The 20,785-nt window shown below is 42.9% G+C and overlaps 1 protein-coding gene across 1 annotated transcript in view; it reads left to right on the forward strand.

The window, feature by feature from the left end:
* Positions 1 to 18,370, forward strand: part of METTL16 (methyltransferase like 16) — an 84,546-nt gene extending 66,176 nt beyond the window's left edge. The window contains exons 7-10 of the mRNA XM_008058213.2: positions 2,350 to 2,419; positions 3,440 to 3,529; positions 17,457 to 17,630; positions 17,765 to 18,370. Coding sequence (XP_008056404.1) covers positions 2,350 to 2,419; positions 3,440 to 3,529; positions 17,457 to 17,630; positions 17,765 to 18,370 — 940 coding nt within the window. The remainder of the gene's footprint in view (positions 1 to 2,349; positions 2,420 to 3,439; positions 3,530 to 17,456; positions 17,631 to 17,764) is intronic.
* The last annotated feature ends 2,415 nt before the right edge of the window (positions 18,371 to 20,785 follow it).

The following is a 20,785-nucleotide window of genomic DNA, read 5'->3' on the forward strand; positions in this document are numbered from 1 at the left end:
CAATTCACTCACCTCAGCCTCCCAAAGGCACGGGATTACAGGCTGAGCCACCGAGTCCGGCTAAAAAAAAAAAAATTATTGTAGAGATGACGTCTTGCCTTGTTACCAGGCTGGTCTCAAACCTATGGGCTCAGGCAATCCACTCACCTCCACCTCCTGAAGAGCTGGGATTACAGGCGTGAGCCACCCCGCCTGGCAAATTTTTTTTTCTTCTTTGGTAGAGATGAGGTCTCACTATCCAGGCCGGTCTGGAGCTCCTGGACTCAAGTGATCCTCCCATCTCAGCCTCCCAAAGTGCTGAGATTTTAAGCGTGAGCCACCGTGCCCAGCCCCCACCCCTCTTGTTAAGGATTTTTATATTTTATGAAAGCAACTGGTCTATCATTTTCTTATCATGTCTTTGTCTTTGTCAGTGTGATGCCTGCTTTATAAAATGAGTTGGGAAGTATTCCATCCTCTTAATTTTTTTGGAAGAGTTTTTATAGAATTGGTATTATTTCTTCCTTAAATGTTTAGTCAATTCGCCAGTGAAATAACTTGGGCCTGGGAAGTTTTTAATTACAAACTTAGTTTCTTTAGTTAATATAGAGCTATTCAAGTTATCTATTTCTTCTTGAGTAAGCTTTGATAGTGTAAAAAAAATTTTTTTTTTGAGTTGGAGTCTCACTCCGTCGCCCAGACTGAAGTGCAGTGGCACCCTCCCGGCCACTGCAGCCTCGACCTGCTTGGCTCTGGCGATCCTTCCGCCTCAGCCTTCCAAGTAGCTGGAGCTACAGGTGTGTGCTACCATTCCCAGCTAATTTTTGATATATTGTAGAGATGAAGTCTTGCCAGGTTGCCTGGGCGGGCCTCGAACCTGCAGACTCAGGCAAACCACTCACCTCGGCCTCCCAAAGCATTGGGATAGACTGAGCCACCGAGCCCAGCCGAAAAAAATGTTTAAAAATTTGTTTCAGCTAAGCTGTTGGCAAAAAAGTTGTTCTTAAATATTCTCTTTCTATCCTTTCGATCTCTGTCAGATCTGTAGTGATGTCTCCTATTTCAAACCAATATTAGAAATTTATGTCTTCTTTTTTTTTTTTCTTAACTTCAGAAAAATTTGTTTCCCACGGAAGCTCTTGTTGTCCTTATTCTTTTCTGTTTTCTTTTTAATCAGTTTCTGCTCTGATCATTACTTTTTCCTTTTTTTCTTGCTTGGATTTAGTTTATTCTTACTGATTTGCTTTACAAATCTTAACTCCCTCAGTCTCTTCGATCTCTGTCTCATCAACTCTACAAGACTGTTAGGCAGTGTTTGAATTTTTTTTCCCCTGCACAGCAGTCTAGAAATTTCCTTCAAGCAGTAAGCTCTGGCAGTTGAAGGTTTCTCTCTCTGAGGTCACAGGTCTACACTGCTAGTAGTTCGGTGTGTGAAAAACAGCTGTTTCATATGTTTTGTTCAGTTTTATAGCTGTTTATGGTAGGAAGATAGAAGTCTTGTATAAATTTTATACTTTGCAAACTTTTTAGAGTAACCAGAAGAAATAAATTCTATCCCTTTACCTTTTAACCAGTTAACTCCAGCTTCTTCACACTCCCTCTTCTGGTTTTGTATTTACTATAGAACAAATAGATTTCATGATCTGTTGAAATGTGAATGCATTATCTAACCTTAAATTATTTGCAGGTGAGGACATCTCACAATACAGTTACATGGTAGTTTTTATAAGCACTCTTAGTATGGCACATTTTCTTGTTATTTGTTGACTAATTTCTGCCTTAGGCCTATTATGGCCTTCATTGTAAGTATTGCACATTAGACCTATCGCCTTTATTCTCTTTCCAAATACTTGTAGCCCTGAAACATTGGGGAGGCTAAGTGGTTTTTTTTTTTTATTCAGAGTCTCACTCTGTCAACCAGGCTGGAGTACAGTGGAATATTTATGGCTACTGCAACCTTGACCGGCCATGCTCAGCCTTCCAACTTAGCCTCCTGTGCATCTGGAACTATAGGTGCATGCCACCTCATCGGCTAATTTTTTTGATTTATTATAGAGATGAAGTCTTGCCAAGTCGCCCAGGCTGGTCTCAAACCCCTGGGCTAAGGCAGTCCACTTGCCTTGGCCTCCCAAAGTGCTGGGATTACAAGTGTGAGCCACACTGCGCCAGGCCTATTTTTAAGTTACTTTGGGCTTGTTTTCCATCACTAGATTCAGTCTTTGTCTAAATACATTATATGTAGTTCTTGTTATTGTCACTTGTAACTTAATGTTTGTTTGCTGCTGTTCTTATCTTATTCACTTGAATAATGCTTAGTTTAAATATATAACCACATAAACAGTGTTTACTTGTCTGATTTTTTTCCCCCAGGTGGTATAGTTGTATGCTGGGAAAGAAATGCAGCCTGGCACCTCTGAAGGAAGAGCTTCGCATACAGGGGGTGAGGCTATGTCATTACTCTTCTGGTGTGTCTGCTTTTGATGGTAGTTTGAGTATAGAATTTTCCTTGATATCCTAAAACTCTAAATATGGTTTTTTGATTTTTGAAAAGGGACTTCTAATGCACATTAAAACAAGGCCTTTGTAATATAACAGAAAAAAGGTAGAGAAAAGAAGGATTAGTAGAATGTCAGAGAGAAATCAGAAATTAAAAAGCCTTCTGTCTACCACTGACTTCCCATCTTACTCCTTTATAGATATAGATACTGAAGGCTAGATAGGTTAAGGGGCTTGTTTTCAGCCACACAATTACTAAAGAACAGCTAGAAGCAGAATTCAGTCTCAGTCCAGTGTGCTTCTTAAAAGGTTGACAGTCTACATGAGTGCAGCCCCCCTACTCCTGTTTTGAAAAGCAGGTTGCAAATTAATAATTTCCCTATCACTTCCCTCCCAATCTGTGGTGTTTGGCATAAGCTGGCATGAGTAAGGTGGTTTTACACCAAAGGCAGTCAAATGCGGGTCAGTGGTAAAAACCAGGCCTCTCTGGTTTCTCTCTGACATTCTTTTCCTGTTTTCCCCACCGTACTGTTTCTTTGGTAAATTGTAAAAGCTACAAAGCAGTTCCTTTTTACTTCCTAAAATCTTATAGATACAGGGAACATAGCATAGCTGTGTTTAGCCAGTCTATGGTTGACTGTCTTTCTTAAGAAAGAAAACAAAAATGTATACAAATCATTTTACAAATAATTATCTAAAGAGCTGTGTTTTAGGTGTTTCATATATTTGAGCCTTTTTGCTACATCTATAAATTCTAATGTTTTATGGGAGGAAAGAAATGAAAACTTTGTTGAAACATAATTTACTTGTTCATTATATACGCAGCTTTTATAACTGAGTTGTGATAATAGTGTTTGTTAACTGATTAAAAAAAAGGAGCCAACAGATAATTTAATATGAGGCAGCAACCAGAAACAATGGTAGAGTGACTTAAGTTTGGTGAGATGCTGTTTGTTGGTTTCAGGTTCCTAAAGTCACCTACACTGAATTCTGTCAAGGTCGGACAATGAGATGGGCCCTAGCTTGGAGTTTTTATGATGATGTAACAGTACCAGTAAGTAGAGACCTTGCTTTGGCTTTCCAAATGCCAGCACGTGGTGGGTTTTAGTAGGTCATAAGTAAACTAAACCTGTCTTGCCCTTTTGTACTAAAATTGGCTTCAAATGCTTATGTCACAGTGGAAGAGGATTGTAATCAAGACACAGTCCTGGAAGGCTAACTGCAGTGGCCATGGAGCCTTCATGTGCAGGTTTATGCAACACAGTGATTCTTTTTTTTTTTTTTGAGTTGGAGTCTCACTCCGTCGCCCAGACTGGAGTGCCGTGGCACAACCGCAGCCTTGACCTGCTGGGCTCCAGCTATCCTTCCACCTCAGCTTTCCAAGTAGCTGGAACTACAGGCGCATGCTACCACGCCCAGCTAATTTTTTGATTTATTGTAGAGATGAGGTCTCGCCAAGTTGCTCAGGCTGTTCTCGAACCCACGGGCTCAGGCAATCTACTCACCTTGGCCTCCCAAAGCGTTGGGATTACAGGCTGAGCCACTGAGCCCGGCCTCAGCAGACAGAAATGCATCTTTTAGGAATTAAAAGTTCAAGTAACATTACTTGTAGAAAAACTTTGTGGGTATAATTATTCTAGCTGACGTTCCTCAAGAATTGAAATTGAAGTCTGTTTCTTCTCTTTTACCACTGCAGCTTTTCTAGAATAACCTCTTCCTAGCGCTCCTGGAGAGTTCAGAAGTTGCTCTTTTGGGTTGTAGGCTTTTGATGTATAACACTTAGGGATTATTCTAGTGATCTCAGCTGTAAGATTAGCGCTAGAATTTTAACTGTTTTTGGAGCCATGTGATAGGGCATTATCCAGTTTTCTCCATTTTGTATATGCTTGAACATATTCTGGAATAACAAGTTAAGAAAAAGATTTCTTCACAAATGTCTCTTTGTCTCATGTGCTGCTATATGTAAAGAAAAATTCTTCTGAGCTGGCCAGACTGAATGATTTTCTGGGCCCTGCTGAGAGTTGGTGACAGAATAGCATCTGTTTGTTGTTCTAGTTCTCTCCCAAGAGTGACTGACGTCTTATTGCCTGGAGCCTCCCACCTTAAGATTATGCACACTGCTCAGCATGTGCTCCTTCTCCGCATAGTATTTCTGCAGGCCTGGTACCTGCTGCTTTGGGTTTCTCTCCCCAGTCTGTACAACAAGCCTGTTCTGGTGTTGCTCTCCCAAGATCCTCACTGCTCTTGGTCTCTAAAGTCATCCTAAAGTCTCTAAAGTACTACACTGTCTCTGAGTCTCTTTCACCACTTTTGTAGGATAGAGGAATAGAGATGTGTAGAAGCACAGGGTCAATTTGCAGATACTACCTTATTTCTGAAAACATGAGCTCAGATTTGAGACTGAACCTGTCCTTCTCCCATTCTGCAAGTAAGTGTGTTGCTGGGTTGAAATACACTTCCTGCTCGGGTATGGTAGCTCGACCTGTAAACCCAGCACTTTGGGAGGCTGGGGCAAGAGGATTGCCTGACCCCAGGGGTTTGAGACCAGCCTGTACAGCTGGTCACTACAATAAATCACAGAAAAAACTAGCCGGATGTGGTGGTGTGCATCTGTAGTTCCAGCTACTTAGAAGACTGAGGTGGAAGGATCGCTGAAGCCCAGCAGGTCAAGACTATGGTGGCAGTGAGCATACCCCTGCACTCCAGCCTGGGTGACAAGAGTGAGACTCCGACTCAAAAAAAAAGAAAGACACTTCCCAGTGCTGTATGAATGGCCTTGCCTATGGAAGACTAGGGACAATGCAGTAGAGTGTCTAGAGGTTAGTGTGTGAAACAGTCACTCGTTAAAAAAAATGCTTCTGTGTTTTTGGACTCCCCTTTCCCTCTCGCCAAAGATTATCCTTTCTATCATCTGGAATACCAGGACCTTCACACCAAATGGTTAAAACCAATAATGATGCTCTAAGTTATCCCTGTACAGACACTAACAGCTGCAGGAAAGTAGTACAGCATCTGTTTCCAAATGCTTTTTTACTTAACCTGCTTTCCACATTTGTTGGCACTGCAGGTGGAAGAGCTGACAGTGAGGCCTGGCACTCCACACCAGTTCAGAGAGCAGAGTCACCCAGCCCTCTTGGATGAGTAGCCGTTTCAGATCCAAGCACTATGTTTCTGTGTTAACAAAATCAGCTTATTTTGAAGAGGATCCCCTAAGCCTCCTGCCCTCCCTCTCTTTTAGAGCATCCTTCAGCCCTGTTCATAGTTCTCAACCATCAAAGAAGCCAAGAGCCTCAGATTTCTCCCATACTAGAGTCTTCCTTCCTCCTCACCACAACCCCAACCCTAAGCCGTTAATAATGCACTCCCAAGTGTTCCATTAGCTGCACTTAAACTGCTACAGGAAAAATGGCAGTTTCTGATTTGTAGTAACCCAGCAACAGTTTCTTAGCACTGGTGCCCTTGATCAGTAGCTGCCTTCCCTGGGGTAGTCCCAGGGTACTCCTGAGGTTTTTATTTGACTGTCTTCTTGGTTCTCCTTTCTTCTACCTAGACCTTTCCCCACCCCCTGCTTTTTTGAAAAGCTCATCTGACTTTCCCCCTCTTGATTGTGTCAGGGGCCAGGAAGGAGGAGGATGCTGCTTTAGACAAGGAATAGAACTAGTTAAGCAGAAATATTGACCTACTTCCCCACCCCCACTCCCGCCATTTTAGGGTAAATGTGCAAGTTACTATGGCAACTTATGTTTTCACTTATCTCAGTCCTACTCACTCGTTTCTGTTGGTGCTAAATGCTGAAAAAATTCTAATTCACTGGTGATTCAAGTGCCTATACTAAGACCATTGCTGTTGTCTGAATTTGTGTGAGCAACAAAAGGGTCCTAGTGTTGATAGAATTTTTGTACCATCATTTCAACTGATGATGAATATAAGGAAGCTTATTGTGCAAACTGTTCTTTACAGAATTCTAACAAGCCACTTAGAAAGCCTCTTTGTTCCAGATCTCTAATTGCCCAAGGCATTGCTTTAGCTTTGTTTTGGTTTGCTTTAAGGAAGTTTGACATTTGTTAAAAGAAAAAGGAAAAAAAATGTGACTCTAGTGAGTTGTGTCCTCTTGGCATGAGCATTGCTCAGGAACTCTGGTTTTAAAAAATATCCCCTATGTTTGAGACATTATCTTTAAGCTTGGGACTTTCCTGTCTAGAGAATAGTAACTAGAGGGCTTTTTGGAAAGCACATTGAGGAGAGGGGTCAATTATAGGTAACTTTATGAGTGTTGGAGCTGGGATCCCCCTGACAGTGCTCTATTGCCTACTCTATAAGTTTTCAAATGAATTCAGATAATTGAGGAATTTCATGTGGGTGCCCCAGTAGCGGGCAGACGTCAGCTTGGTACTTTGGGCCTCCCTCTCCTTTTAACCGTAGGTGATCTGCTTTTATCAATTTTATGTATTGACTGTTTGTTGAAAGGGTTCGGCTACTAAGAAATGGTATGAAAAGCAGTACTGTACCAGGCTGTGCATTATGCTACAAAATTGATGTGATGATTAGGAAGTTGAGCTCTTGAGCAAAACTAAGCTACAGGCCCTCTTCTTAGTTACTTTTCTTATTAATATGATAACAAAAAAATAAGACATTGTTTTCTGTCCCTTATGATGACTGGTTTTATGTGAAAGAAAATCATATGAAACAATTGATGCAGAATTGTATATGAGTAAGTGCTAAGGTGAATGGTAGGGACGAGAGTGAGTGGTCAGGAGTTTGGAAAAGATAGTGGCTCAATCTGGGGCTAGTCTCTGGCACCATGGATAATACCAAAACTCTATTGCAAGGCATGCTGAAGAGGTCTTTTGTGAGCTGGCCCCATCTAGCTTTATTTCTTGTCTGAAAATGGAAAGTGATAGCAGTTTCTACTGCATAGGATTGTTTTGAGCATTAAATTTACTTAAAACGTGCTTGAAGCCTGGACACAGTGACTCACACCATAATTCCAGCCCTTTGGGAGGCCGAGGCGAGAGGATTGCCTGAGTCCAGGGGTTCGAGACCAGCCTGGAAACTTGGAGAGACCATGTCTCTACAATAAACCAAAAAAATTAGCTGAGCTTGGTGGCGCACTTCTATGGTTCCAGCTACTTGGAAGGCTGAGGCAGAAGGATCACCTGAGCCCAGCAGGTTGAGGCTGCAGTGGCCGTGAGTATGCCACTGCACTCCAGTCTGGGGGACAGAGTGAGACTCCTACTCAAAAAATAAAATAGGCTGGTGGCTCAAACCTGTAATCCCAGCACTTTGGGAAGCCTAGGCAAGAGGATTGCCTGAGCCCAGGAGTTTGAGACCAGCCTGGGCAACTTGGTGAGACCTCGTCTCTATAATAAATCATAAAATTAGCTTAGTGTGGTGGCTTGTGCATGTAGTTCCGGCTTTTTGGAAGACTGAGGGAGAAGGATCACCTGAGTTCAGCAGGCTGAGGCTGTGGTGGCCATGAGCGTGCCACTGCACGCCAGCCTGGGTGAGAGAGTGAGACTCCAACTCAAAAAGATAAAATAAAATGTGCTTGATATGTACTAAGTACCCAGTAAAATATATCATTTCCCACCATTTCTTCCCACCTATCCCTTTATATAATGCTCCAATAATGTTACGCTACCACTCTGATTCCTCTGCTTGGATTCCTCCTCTGACCATCAGACTCCTCATCCATCAAATCTTGGTTCTGACACCTTCTCCTGTGATGCTTGCCTTGACTCTTCTTAAGCTGACATTGATGATCCTCTTCTTTTCACCATGCTTTGTCCCTACTCCCATTATTGCACCTTTTATGTGGCATCACCTTAGCATAATATCTGGCACAGAAGCCCTTAAATAATTGCTGAATGAATGAAAATGAAGGAGTAAAGGATGTAGTACAGTGATTCTCAGACTTTCCCCCCAAAGTATAGCTATGGCAAAAAAAAATTACTGACAAACCTCTTGGGCGTCAAGGTGGCAAGAAAGAAGTTCCCAGGAAGCACTCTATGCTCATCAAGTCTCCAAGTCTCCTCTTTTCTCTTTATTATTTTTTCCCAAGGTACTTGCTTATTTATGTGTTTATATTTTTAGGCAGGGTCTTCCTCTACTATCCTGGCTGAAGAGGTGCAGTCATGGCTTACTGTAATCTTGAACTCTAAATAATTTATTTAATCAGACCTTCTGAGGGTCCTAGAAATGTGCATTTTTAACAAGAACTGTAGATGATTGTAGGTTTTGATTAAAAGTGTGGTTTGGGGAAGCAGTATTAACGTTTATTGTGTATCAGTACACATATACAATACAATCAAAAGTCATGTAATTGAAGAAAAAATTTCTTTATATAATACTGCCGGGCTCGGTGGCTCAGCCTGTAATCCCGCGCCTTTGGGAGGCTGAGGTGAGTAGATTGCCTGAGCCCGCGGGTTCGAGACCCGCCTGGGCAGTGAGACCTTATCTCTACAGTAAATCAAAAAAATCAGCCGGGCGTGGTAGCGCATATCTGTAATTCTGGCTACTTGGAAGGCTGAGGTGGAAGGATTGCTGGAGCCCAGCATGTCGAGGCTGTGGTGGCTGGGCGTGGCCACAGCACTCCAGTCTGGGCGACAGAGTGAGACTCCAACTCAAAAAAAAAAAACCCAAACAAAAAACTAATAGATATCTAATTACAATATGGTTTTTTAAATGAACTATAATGAAATCATATGTATAGTAGTCATGCTTCTAGGTACAGGGTTCCCCTCTTACCTGTAGTTTTGTTTTTTGGGTTTTTTTTTTTAGTTGGAGTCTCACTCTGTCACCTCAACCTTCTGGGCTCTGGCGATCCTTCCACCTCAGCCTTCCAAGTAGCTGGAACTACAGGTGTGCGCTACCACGCCCTGCTAATTTTTGATTTATTGTAGAGATGAGATCTCGCCATGTTGCCCAGGCGAATCTCGAACCCGCGGGCTCAGGCAATCCACACACCTCAGCCTCCCAAAGCACTGGGATTACAGGCTGAGCCACTGAGCCCAGCTGGGTATAGTTTTGCTTTCTATGGTTTCAAATACCCGAGGCCAACCCCGTCTAAAAGTAGAGTACAATACAATGAAATGTTTTGAGAGAGAGGCAGAGACCAACCACAATCGTATAACTTTTATAACAGCAGATTGTTATAATAGCTCTATAAATTATTGTTGTTAATCTCTTACTGTGCCTAATTTATACATTAAACTTTATCATAGGTATGTATGTAGGAAAGACAATGTGTAAAGGGTTTGGTACTATAAAGATTTTAGGCATCCACTGCGGATCTTGGAATGTATTTCTTAAGTATAAAGGGGGGCCAAGCGCGGTGTCTCACGCCTGTAATCCCAGCACTTTGAGAGACCGAGGTGAGAGGATTGCCTGAACGCATGGGTTTGAGACCTGCCTGTACAACTTGATGCGACCTCATCTCTACAGTAAATCAAAAAATTAGCCAGGTGTGGTGGCCGCATGCCTGTAGTCCTAGCTACTTGGAAGGCTGAGGTGAAAGGATCGCCTGAGCCCAGCAGGTCAAGGCTGCGGTGGCCATCAGCGTGCCGTGCGACTGCACTCCAGTCTGGGTGACAGAGTGAGACTCCAACTTAAAAAAAAAAAAAGTATAAAGGGAGACTACAGTATGCAAAACTGGAGAGTATACAGCATTGAGAAGCAATCATAGGATACATCTAAGTGTAAATGAAGGCATTCCTCTGAATTCCCAGGTTTTATTGAGCATCACAAACCACTAGTCTTTCTTGTACATTATTCTGTATCTACATTCTCTGCATCTGATTGGATCCCAGGGTTTTTCAATTTCTGTGTAACATTCTCCATAGGTATTTATCATTGGCTGCTGCTTTGGGGGTTGAATGTCTTTCTGGGTGTCTATTGGTGGTCCCTATACAGTACAAGCTTCTTTTTTCTCTTTAAGATCCGTTTGGACCGGGCTTGGTTGCTCAGTCTGTAATCCCAGCACTTTCAGAGGCTGAGGTGAGTGGATTGCCTGAGCCCGTGGGTTCAAGACCCACCCGGGCAACTTTGCAAGGCCTCATCTCTACAGTAAATCAAAAATTAACCCGAGGCCGGACTCGGTGGCTCAACCTATAATCCCAGCACTTTGGGAGGGCAAGGCAAGTGGATTGCCTGAGCCCGTGGGTTAGAGACCCGCCTGGGCAACTTGGCAAGACCTCGTCTCTACAGTAAATCAAAAACTAACCGGGCGTGGTAGCGCGCGCCTGTAGTTCCAGCTACCTGGAAGGCTGAGGTGAGAGGAGCGCCGGAGCCCAGCAGGTCGAGGCTGCGGTGGCCGGGAGCGGCCACTGTACTCCAGTCTGGGCGACAGAGTGAGACTCCAACTCAAAATCCCAAGGCACGGGATTACAGGCTGAGCCACCGAGCCCAGCTGTTTCTTTTTTTAATGTAAAATAATTTAATATTGAGTAAATTGACCTTCTAAGATGATACCCTATATTTATCATTTGGTTTCATTTTTATTTCTACAAAGTATGACAAATAATGTTGTTTTTGTAAATCATAAAAACAGGCTAATTCAATATTTATATTTTAAAATTTAATTTTACCCTTTTTACTGCAAAAATGCATGTTACAGAATTAAATGTAGTATAGCATTTGGCTGGGCACGGTGTCTATACTTCCAGCACTTTCGGAGGCAGAGGCAAGAGGATTGCCTGAGTCCAGGGGTTTGAGGCCAGCCTGGGCAACTTGGTGAGACCTTGTCTCTACAATACATCAAAAAAGTAGCCTGGCGTGGTGACACGCACCTATAGTTCCAGCTCCTTGGGAGGCTGAGGTGGAAGACTTCCCTGAGTCCATCAGGTCGAGGCTGTAGTGGTCATGAGCATGCCACCACACTCCAGCCTGGATGACAGAGTGAGAGACTCCGACTCAAAAAAAAAAAAAAAAAAAGTAATGTCACATTCATAGGTATTTTATTTTGGTTTGGCTTCTTCTAATTTTTTTATTTCCTAAAAGAACTCTATTTTGGAGCTTGGAAATTTGTTAAAACTCCTTTCGTGTAGCGTATTTGCAATATTATCCAAGACAGAATATCTTCGTGCTTTGAAAGTGGGTTTGATTTTTGTTAATAGCTGTAGGGTGTTGTAACTATTGCATGGCTTAAGGTATTGTCATAAATAGTCCTCCAAGGTGACTGCTTTAAGGAGATGGCCTTCCCTTGAGTGTAAGTTTACTGGCTTATTTAAATCTTTATTTAAAAGTAAGTCTGCTAGGCACGGTGGCTCACGCCTGGACTCTCAGCACTTTGGGTGGCAGAGGTAAGAGGATTGCCTGAGTTAGGGATTCGAGACCGGCCTGGGCAACTTGGCAAGACCTTGTCTCTCAATAAATTTTTTTAAAAATTAGCCTGATGTGGTGGCACATACCTGTGATTCCAACTACTTGGAAGACTGGGGTAGAAGGATTACCTTAGGCCAGCAGGTCAAGGATGTGGCGGTCGTGAGCGTGCCACTGCACTTTAGCCTGGGTGTCAGAGTAGTGAGACTCCTACTCAAAATAAATAAATAAATAAAAGTCAGCCTTGCTGATTTATAGTTTATACCACAGGCATTTTGCTTCCTTCCTTAATTTGGAAGTTGCCTGAGAGCAGGAGCCATTAATTCATTCCTGCAGTGTTTTTAAAGAAGTATGTAGTAGTTAGCACTTAGTCAGTATTCCCTGAACAGTTGTCTAGTTTCTTCTCCCTTTTTTCTACCTTCCTTTCTTTCATTGGAGAAAAGTTTCAAGGCACTTTTTTTTTTCAGTTGGCATCTTAATCTGTTGTCCTGGCTATAGTGCAGTGGCATGCTCATGGCCACCGCAGGCTTGACCTGCTGGGTTCAAGTGATCCTTCCGCCTCAGCTTTCCAAGTAGATGGAACTACAGGTGCATGCCACCACACCTGGCTAGTTTTTTTATTTATTGTAGGGATGAGGTCTCACCAAGTTACCCAGACTGGTCTTGAACCCCTGGCCTCAGGCAGTCCCTCTCACCTCTGCCTCCCAAAGTGCTAGGATTATAGGTGTGAGACACCATGCCTGGTCATGTCTCTTTAAAAAAAAAAAAGAAAGAAAAAAGCATGTCTACTGGGCTGTTAATAAGGAAGCTATACCCTTAGGCAGCAAAATATTCAGGTCACTTCCTGGCAGCAGAGCTGATACATGTTTGAATGAGGCACTCTTGTGCAATAGTCTGACTGTCCCATCTGTGTCCCTGCCAGGTGTCATTGTTGGGTCCTAGGCTCTGTTTCTCCAAATAATGTTGGCCTGTGCTGAACCACAGGCATTTTTCAGGTTTCTGAAAGACCTGGGGGCAGCAGCCATTCAGAGGGTGACAGAACAGAGAAGACCCCAGTGCCAAGACCACCCCTTTCCCCTTGAGGTCATTCTAGACTCTACTTTGACAAAACAAGGATGCTGTGACTTCATGCTCAGCAGACCTCTAGCACATGGCTCTCTTCTTCTCTTCCTGTCGATACCAGGGAGAACATAATGATTTTTCATAGGCAGCCTGTGGCTTCATTGGGAGTTTTTACTTTAGTTAGAGTTAACAGCAGAGCCTTGGCAATATAGCAGATGCTACATTGATATATGTCAAGCTATATCTCATTTGAAAGTTTGACTGATTGCTCCATTGAGAACTAGAAATTAAAGTGAGGATTCAAGAAATTTGTAGACAGCTCTGCTAGGTAAAGCATATTTTAAAATGTAAGAGCCTTTTTTTTTGCTAGATTTATGGCTTCTTCAATCTAATGTATTTTAAATAATGCAACAAAATAACACTTGACTCTCGTCCCCGGTTGATTCCCATTCACTGTATACCTGCAATTCAAAAGATATACAACCTGTATCCCCCTGGGACATGCAACTCCTTACCAGACATCTTTCGCATTATAATTTCAGCAGTGCATCTTCTAATCCAAAATCAATTGTAAATTCACCTTCTGGTTCTTTGCATTAAACTGGATTAGCCATTGTAAATGATTTTTGTGTGTGTGTAGACTTTAAGGTATTGAATTATTTATGTGTGTCTTGCCTGCTAAACCAGATTATGACAGTTTGAATGTAGCACTCTTCATTTAAAATATTTGTGGCTTGCCATTATAAGCATATTAGTAAAATAAGATCATTTAAATTGGGGAAAAACAGACAGTTTCAATTTACTAGTGTTTGTAAAATTACCTAATACTGTGGGGTTGAATTTAGCATTTAATTTCTTGAGATCTGATCTTGTATTTCACTGTGGCCCTGCCCACTATGAATTTTTATTACATACAAGAGGGGGATTGGGACAATTGCTATAAGCCATACTTAAGCTAATTTTTAATCATTTCAAAACCTTGCTTGAGTATTTCCAGAGCATAAATTACCTATCTCTTGGCCAGGCACAGGAGCTCATGCCTATAAGCCTAGTAATTTGGGAGGCCTAGGTGAGAGGATTGCCTGAGCTCATGGGTTTGAGACCAGCCTGGGCAACACGGTGAGACCTCATCTCTACAATAAATTAAAAAATTAGCCGGGTTTGGTGGCGCATGCCTGTAGTTCCAGCTACTTGCAAGGCTGAGGCGGAAGGATCACCTGAGCCCAGCAGGTCAAGGATGAGGTGGCCGTGAGCGTGCCACTGCACTCCAGCCTGGGTGACTGAGTGATTCTCTGACTCAAAAAAAAAGAAAAACGTTACCTGTCTCCTGAAATTCAAAATAGCCCTGAGGTATTATATATGTGTATGTGCACATTAAAGCAATTCATTAGGTATCTTCAGAAATGCCAAATTCTTGACTGGCTATTATATATGGACTACTTGGGCCATGATGGAAAATGAAGGAGCCATACTTGAGACTGGGAAGTTTTCATTGTAGCCCTGAGATGTCAGGGTCATAAGTTGTCTATTTTGCTGTTTCTGACTCCCTCAGAACTTCGAAAGTATCCTTGTTAGATATGGTGGGGATGTGTTTTCTCTTTTAATTTCTAGAAATGATGTAGAGTTCATTCTTTCTTTGGGAGTGAGATTACTGCAGGCCATCTTTAGCATGACAATTAGAAACAGCAGTATCTTCACTTTGCTGGTTGGAATTTGTGAGCACAAATGATTACTACCTCTGAAAAGAGATATGAAGTGCTATTATTCTTTTTAGCCATACATGTAGATGACCTTTGGTGTGCAGGGTGGATTGTCGGGGATGACCTGGTTACAGTGAGGTCTCTGTGACAACAGTCTTGGATGTTGGGAAGTGGAATGGAGAATCTGATTTATAACCCCCATCATCCTCCCACATTCCACCATCTTTCTTCCTCCTTAGCCTAATACACTTTATTTTAAAGCCCCTTAATGCAAAGTGTTAGGCTCTCAGTAGACTAGAAATGTTTCTGATATTGGGTGACTAAGTAATAACAGTACAGTTGTCTTAATGTCAATGTGAATTTGTCTCATCTTGTCTGAAACAGAATCGAACAAGTACAGGTTCAGACAGATTTTAGAGTCCATTGTTCATTTCTCAAGAGCAGGTTCTTAAAAGCACACACACACTGTTTCTCTTTTGTTTTTCATCCTTTTCTTTCTTCTAAGCTTGTTTTCTAGCATTCTTTAATTTTCATTTCTTATCAGTTTCTGATGTAAAGAGAAAATATAGTTTATTTCTTTGAAATGTGATTTCTGATATCACTTTAAAAGTTCCGAGCATAGAATAAATTGGCTATTTTGTAGTGTATGTGTGCAGTGTGAAGCTACTAGTTAGTTCTTTTAAGGCCTCACCCAGTAATGGGAACTTACTGTGTATGTCTATGTGTGCACACAGTCTGTCAGTGTTGCCAGGTGAAGTCAGAATTATCAGCAATGCAGTCATCAGATTCCTTTTTGCAGGAATAGATCTTCAAACCGGACTCAGTATTTTCTCTTTTTTTTTTTTTTGAGTTGGAGTCTCACTCTGTCGCCCAGTCTGGAGTGCAGTGGCTGCTTCCGGCCACCGCAGCCTTGACCTTCTGGACTCCAGCGATCCTTCCGCCTCAGCCTTCTGAGTAGCTGGAACTACAGGCGCATATTACCACACCTGGCTAATTTTTTTGATTTATTGTAGAGATGAAGTCTCGCCAAGTTGCCCCAGGTGGGTCTTGAACCCGCAGGCTTCCAAAGCACGGGATTACAGGCTGAGCCACCAAGCCCGGCTAGTATTTTCTCTTTTTGAGCCTGTTTCCTTATTATTCTTACTTGCTTGTTTTGCCCTGACCTTAAAATTGTCTTAATTTTTAAAATTTTGATAAATTGTATCAACAAGTACAAATCTGTCTCCTAAGACATTGTCCAGAGTATATATGGTTTTAGCCAAGAGGTTTTTTTTGTTTTTTTTTAAAGAGATGAGGTCTCACTCTGTCACCCAGGCTGGAGTATAGTGGCATGATTATAGCTCACTGGAGCCTTGAACTCTGGGGTACAAGTGATCTTCCCACCTCAGCCTCCTGAGTAGCTGGGATTATACTTGTGAGCCACTGTGCCCGGCAACCAAAAGTCATTACAAATTTTTTTTTAGAAAGTTTCTACTTTAAAGAAATAAATTTTCAATTACAGTGGTGTCATTGGTTTTTAAAGTGGAACTTGAGTCCCTCTAGTGGGTAGAGTATAATTCACTTTCTAAGCTTGAATAGAAAGGAAGATGTCAGTCTTGGTTTTCATGGAACCAGCTTTCAAATCCAGTGTTCTCATCAGTACTGGTATCACCCAGCTGAGAGGCAGTGCATAGCTAGCCACTGGCTTGGCCCTAACATCAGGCAAGGTTCAGTAGTCCTCCTCTTCTGCCCATGTGATCTTAGTGACCCTGGTCATTCCTTACCTGTGATCTCACAAGCTGTGGTTCACTGGCAGCTTTACTTTAAGCCTCAGAGAGGGTAAACTCAAACTATAAATTGGTAATTTTTATGTCATGCAGTTCTTTCTAGAAAAGAACATGGTGCTCTCAGGGCCTTGAGTTACTATGAAATAAATAATTGAAGCAGGACGTGGTGGCTCAGTCTATAATCCCAGCACTTTGGGAGGCCTAGGTGGGAGAATTGCTTGAGCCCAGGAGTTGGAGACCAGCCTAGGCAACATAGCATGACCTTGTTTCTTAAAAAAAAAAAAATCAAACTATTAGCTGAGCATAATAGTCCCAGCTACTACTCGGGATGCCTATAGTCCCAGCTGCTTGGGAGACTGAAGCAGATTGCTTGAGCCCAGGAGGTTGAGGCTGTGGTGAGCCATGATCGTGCCACTGCACTAATAACAATAATAATTGTGAGCCGGACTCGGTAGCTCAGCCTGTAATCCCACGCCTGTGGGAGGCTGAGGTGAATGGATTGCCTGAGCCCGCGAGTTTGAGACCCGCCTGGGCAACTTGGCGAGACCTCATCTGTACAATAAATCAAAACGAGCCAGGCGTGGTAGCGCGCGCCTGTAGTTCCAGCTCCTTGGAAGGCTGAGGCGGAAGGATCGCCGGAGCCCAGCAGGTCGAGGCTGCAGTGACTGGGAGCAGCCACTGCACTCCAGTCTGGGTGACAGAGTGAGACTCCAACTCAAAAAAACCAAACAAACAATAATAATTGTGTAGGCCTGCTTTGGGCACCACAGGTCCATTTAGTAATTGGAGGGGTTGTATATTGATAGCAAGGATGGAGCCAGCATGGTTTGGGTGGAAAGAACTTGAGTTGGAGTGCAGATCCTAACTGCAGTTTCCAGCTGTGGGACCTTGAGCTGTGATTACATCACCTTTCTGTACCTGGTGTTCCCTTTTGTAAAATGGGGAGATGTTAAGACTATCTTGCAGGGTCATTTTAAGTATTGGAAATAACACAGGCAAAGGCCTTTATGTTTTTAGCGCTGTATGATTGGTATCAGAAGTCATGGGAATTTCTCTAGTTGAGTCCATTATAATGAATGTGATTTAATTATTTGGATAACTTTCTTCTTTTTTCCATGCCTTGTTTTTCTTTCAGTCACCGCCAAGTAAGCGAAGAAAATTAGAGAAGCCAAGGAAACCCATTACATTTGTAGTGTTGGCGCCTGTGATGAAAGAATTATCCCTCAAAGCATCATCTTTGGGCTCTGAGACAGTGGAAGGCATAGTTGTTGTCACGACATGGATTGAAAGGATTCTCACCGATTTGAAGGTACCTGGTTAACCACATTGATGACGTACTCATCATCTTTCTCTTCTCTTTTTCTTTCTTCTTCCTTTTTAAAAAGAGTTTGGAGAGAAGGGAAAGGTGATTTTTTATTAAATTCTGCTTTCCCCCCCAAATAGGTCCAGCATAAACGAGTTCCCTGTGGAAAAGATGAAGTTAGCCTTTTCCTAACAGCCATAGAAAACTCCTGGATTCACTTAAGGAGAAAGAAAAGGGAGCGGGTGAGACAATTGAGAGAAGTTCCTCGAGCGCCTGAGGATGTCATCCAAGCCTTGGAAGAAAAAAAATCCACCCCCAGAGAGCCTGGCAGTAGCCAAGAATTGGCCAAGGGCCCCCAGGAGAGTGCCCTGTGTGTGCCTGCCTCTGTTGAGGGCCATTGCCCAAGCCAGGAGTCACTTTCCCAGGAGGAAAACCCAGAACCCATGGAGGATGAAAGGAGTGAGGAAAAGGGAGGGCTAGGGGTTGTGGAAAGTTGCAAAGGCTCTAGCAATGGAGCCCAGGACCAAGAGGCCTCCGAGCAGCTCAGCAGCCCAGTGGCTGAAAAGGGGAAATGTCTTCACGAAGTGGCTGGACGTTACCTGTTTAAGTGTTTGATAAATGTTAAGAAGGAGGTAGATGATGCCTTAGTTGAGATGCATTGGGTTGAGGGCCAGAACAGGGATTTAATGAACCAGCTTTGTACCTACATACGGAACCAAATTTTCAGGCTTGTTGCTGCTACTTAACTCCAATCTTCTAGTACATTTGGAATGTGTCTGTAAAGCAGCTTGCTTTGGAGTGCTCTGTGGGGTGGCAGGAGGAATTCTAGCATTGGCCCATTCATAGTATTATGTGGAATTATCTAAAAAAGCAGATTAATCCAATTTTGAATGCCCCCCCTTTGTTTTTTAGGTTACAGGGAGTTTTATATGGTCCCCTTTGTTTTTTAGGTTACAGGGAGTTTTATATGGTGGTACGGAGGAGGAATTGTGGTCATCAGCAACAACAAAAAGCTGTCAGTAAACTCGAGGGATTTAAAGCTGACTTAAGCTAGTCCACTCAGCTTTGGCCTGGTTGTGTGAGTCCAAAAGGATTGTTTGTGGAGTCTGGGTTGGGCAGCACTACCCAGAGTATCATGCTGTCTCTGTCACCCAAGGGTGCTTTTGAGAAAGGATATCTCTCTCCGCTTCTCTTTGGAGGCATTACACCAGGGCAGATAGGCCCTGATGCCCTCTCCTAGGTCACCCTTCAAAACTGAACCTACCCTGCATCATTCCTGATAAAGGAACTTGCCCAATGGTAGGCAGTGGGAGAGTTGGGGAGAGAAACTCAGTGATGCCAGGAAGAAGGGCCAGTTTGGGGAACGCCTGGGATGTGGCACATTGCTGATTGTGTCTGTTTTGATGTTGCTTATTTCAGAAGCAGAATTAGGTAAGCAAAACTCCTAGATGTGACTGAGACACAACAGAATACACCCACGTTCCTACCTCCAGCCTGTTGAAAGTACCATTTTGTAGCAGTTTTATTGCTGTATGATTTTTGTTTCAACATTTGAAGTGGAGCTTGTTTTGTTTTTAATATAAGAATTTTCAGAACTAAACTGTCAATCTTGTTTGAATCCTGGGGTTGGCACTAATTGATGATAGAAATGAGAAATGGAGCAAAATAGTATATGTGGTATGCAGCTTAAGAAAGTCTCAGCCGTTGGCAAGTTCATTTGTTGCTGATCAATACTGCTTCTTGTGGCTTCACTTGTAATCCCATGTGTGCTTACCTACTCGCATTGGAGAGTTCTGAGGCCAGGGTATCTGTGTTCCTAAAACTTGCTTCTAATCGCAATGCCAGGGTTCAGCAGAAATACCTCTGGAAAAAGTCTCTTTTTTTTCTTGTTCTCTTGGTCTCTCAGTTACTGTCTGCTGTGCCTGACTTTGACAGATTGATTTAGACAAACATCTTTGAGTATAGTGTCCGAGCTCCTTACCATCTGCAAAGACTGGGGCTGAGTAGTTAAGCCACTCTTTTGAGAGGTGACTGTTGTCTAGGGCAGAAAGCTGATGCCTTCGGCATAGCTTGGCAGTGGCTAGATCAGGCCCTCAGGAGAAATCCAGGAAATGAACGATTATGCCTCCCTGTCAATGGGGCTGGAGCTAGAGAAGAGACCATACTAACCAGTGTTCCTCTCCTGGTCCATAGACCTCCAGAGTCCATAAATCTCCTGGAATTATTTCTAAAAGCACTGTGTGCATATGTATTTTGTTTTGTTTCTGGGGAAAAGGGTTCATGGCATAGAGAGAGGGGCCAGTAACCCACTAAGATTAAGAACCACCATTCTAGCTGGGCGCGGTAGCTCACACCTGTAATCCCAACACTTTGAGAGGGTGAGGTTAGAGGATTGTCTGAGCCCAGCGGTTCGAGACTAGCCTGGGCAACTTGGCGGGACCTCATCTCTACAATAAATCAAAAACTTAGCCAGGTGTGGTGGCATAGCACCTGTGGTTCCAGCTACTTGGTAGGCTGAGGTGGAAGGATTGCCTGAGCCCAGCAGGTGGAAGCTGCAGTGGCCATGAACATACCACTGCACTCCAGCCTGGGTGACAAAGTGAGACTCCTATTAAAAAAAACCCACACCATTCTAGTGCAGCCTTTCGTGTCATTCATGTGACAGGGTGAGGATCACACAGACAAAATTCATTCTGGGGCCTTGGATTCATTCTCTGCTGTACTGGCCCACACCATTTTGTACTTACCTCTGATGAATATCACACTTGAATCATATGCCAAACCCAAACCTAGTTTTCTTGATAGAATCTTGGGATAATTGAGTTAAGTGGCAACTCTTCATTCAATAAGTATTTGTTGTTTGCTTATTTGTTTCAATGTGAAAGAGTAGTGCATGTTTCTTAAAGATCTGGAAAGATGAAAGTCTAAAACAACAACAGAATCACCCCTCATGTCAATTTTCTGTAATTTTTTTTTTTTTAATTAGAGTCTCACTCTCGCCCAGGCTGGAGTGCAGTGGCACGCTCACAGCCACCCCAGCATCGACCTGCTGGGCTCCGGTGGTCCTTCCTCCTCAGCCTTCCAAGTAGCTGGAACAGGCATGCACTACCACACCTGGCTAATTTTTGATTTATTGTAGAGATGAGGTTTCGTCAAGTTGC

Source organism: Carlito syrichta, unplaced genomic scaffold (assembly GCF_000164805.1).
Source record: "Carlito syrichta isolate Samal-C Ts95f unplaced genomic scaffold, Tarsius_syrichta-2.0.1 Scaffold303247, whole genome shotgun sequence".
NCBI lineage: Eukaryota > Metazoa > Chordata > Mammalia > Primates > Tarsiidae > Carlito > Carlito syrichta.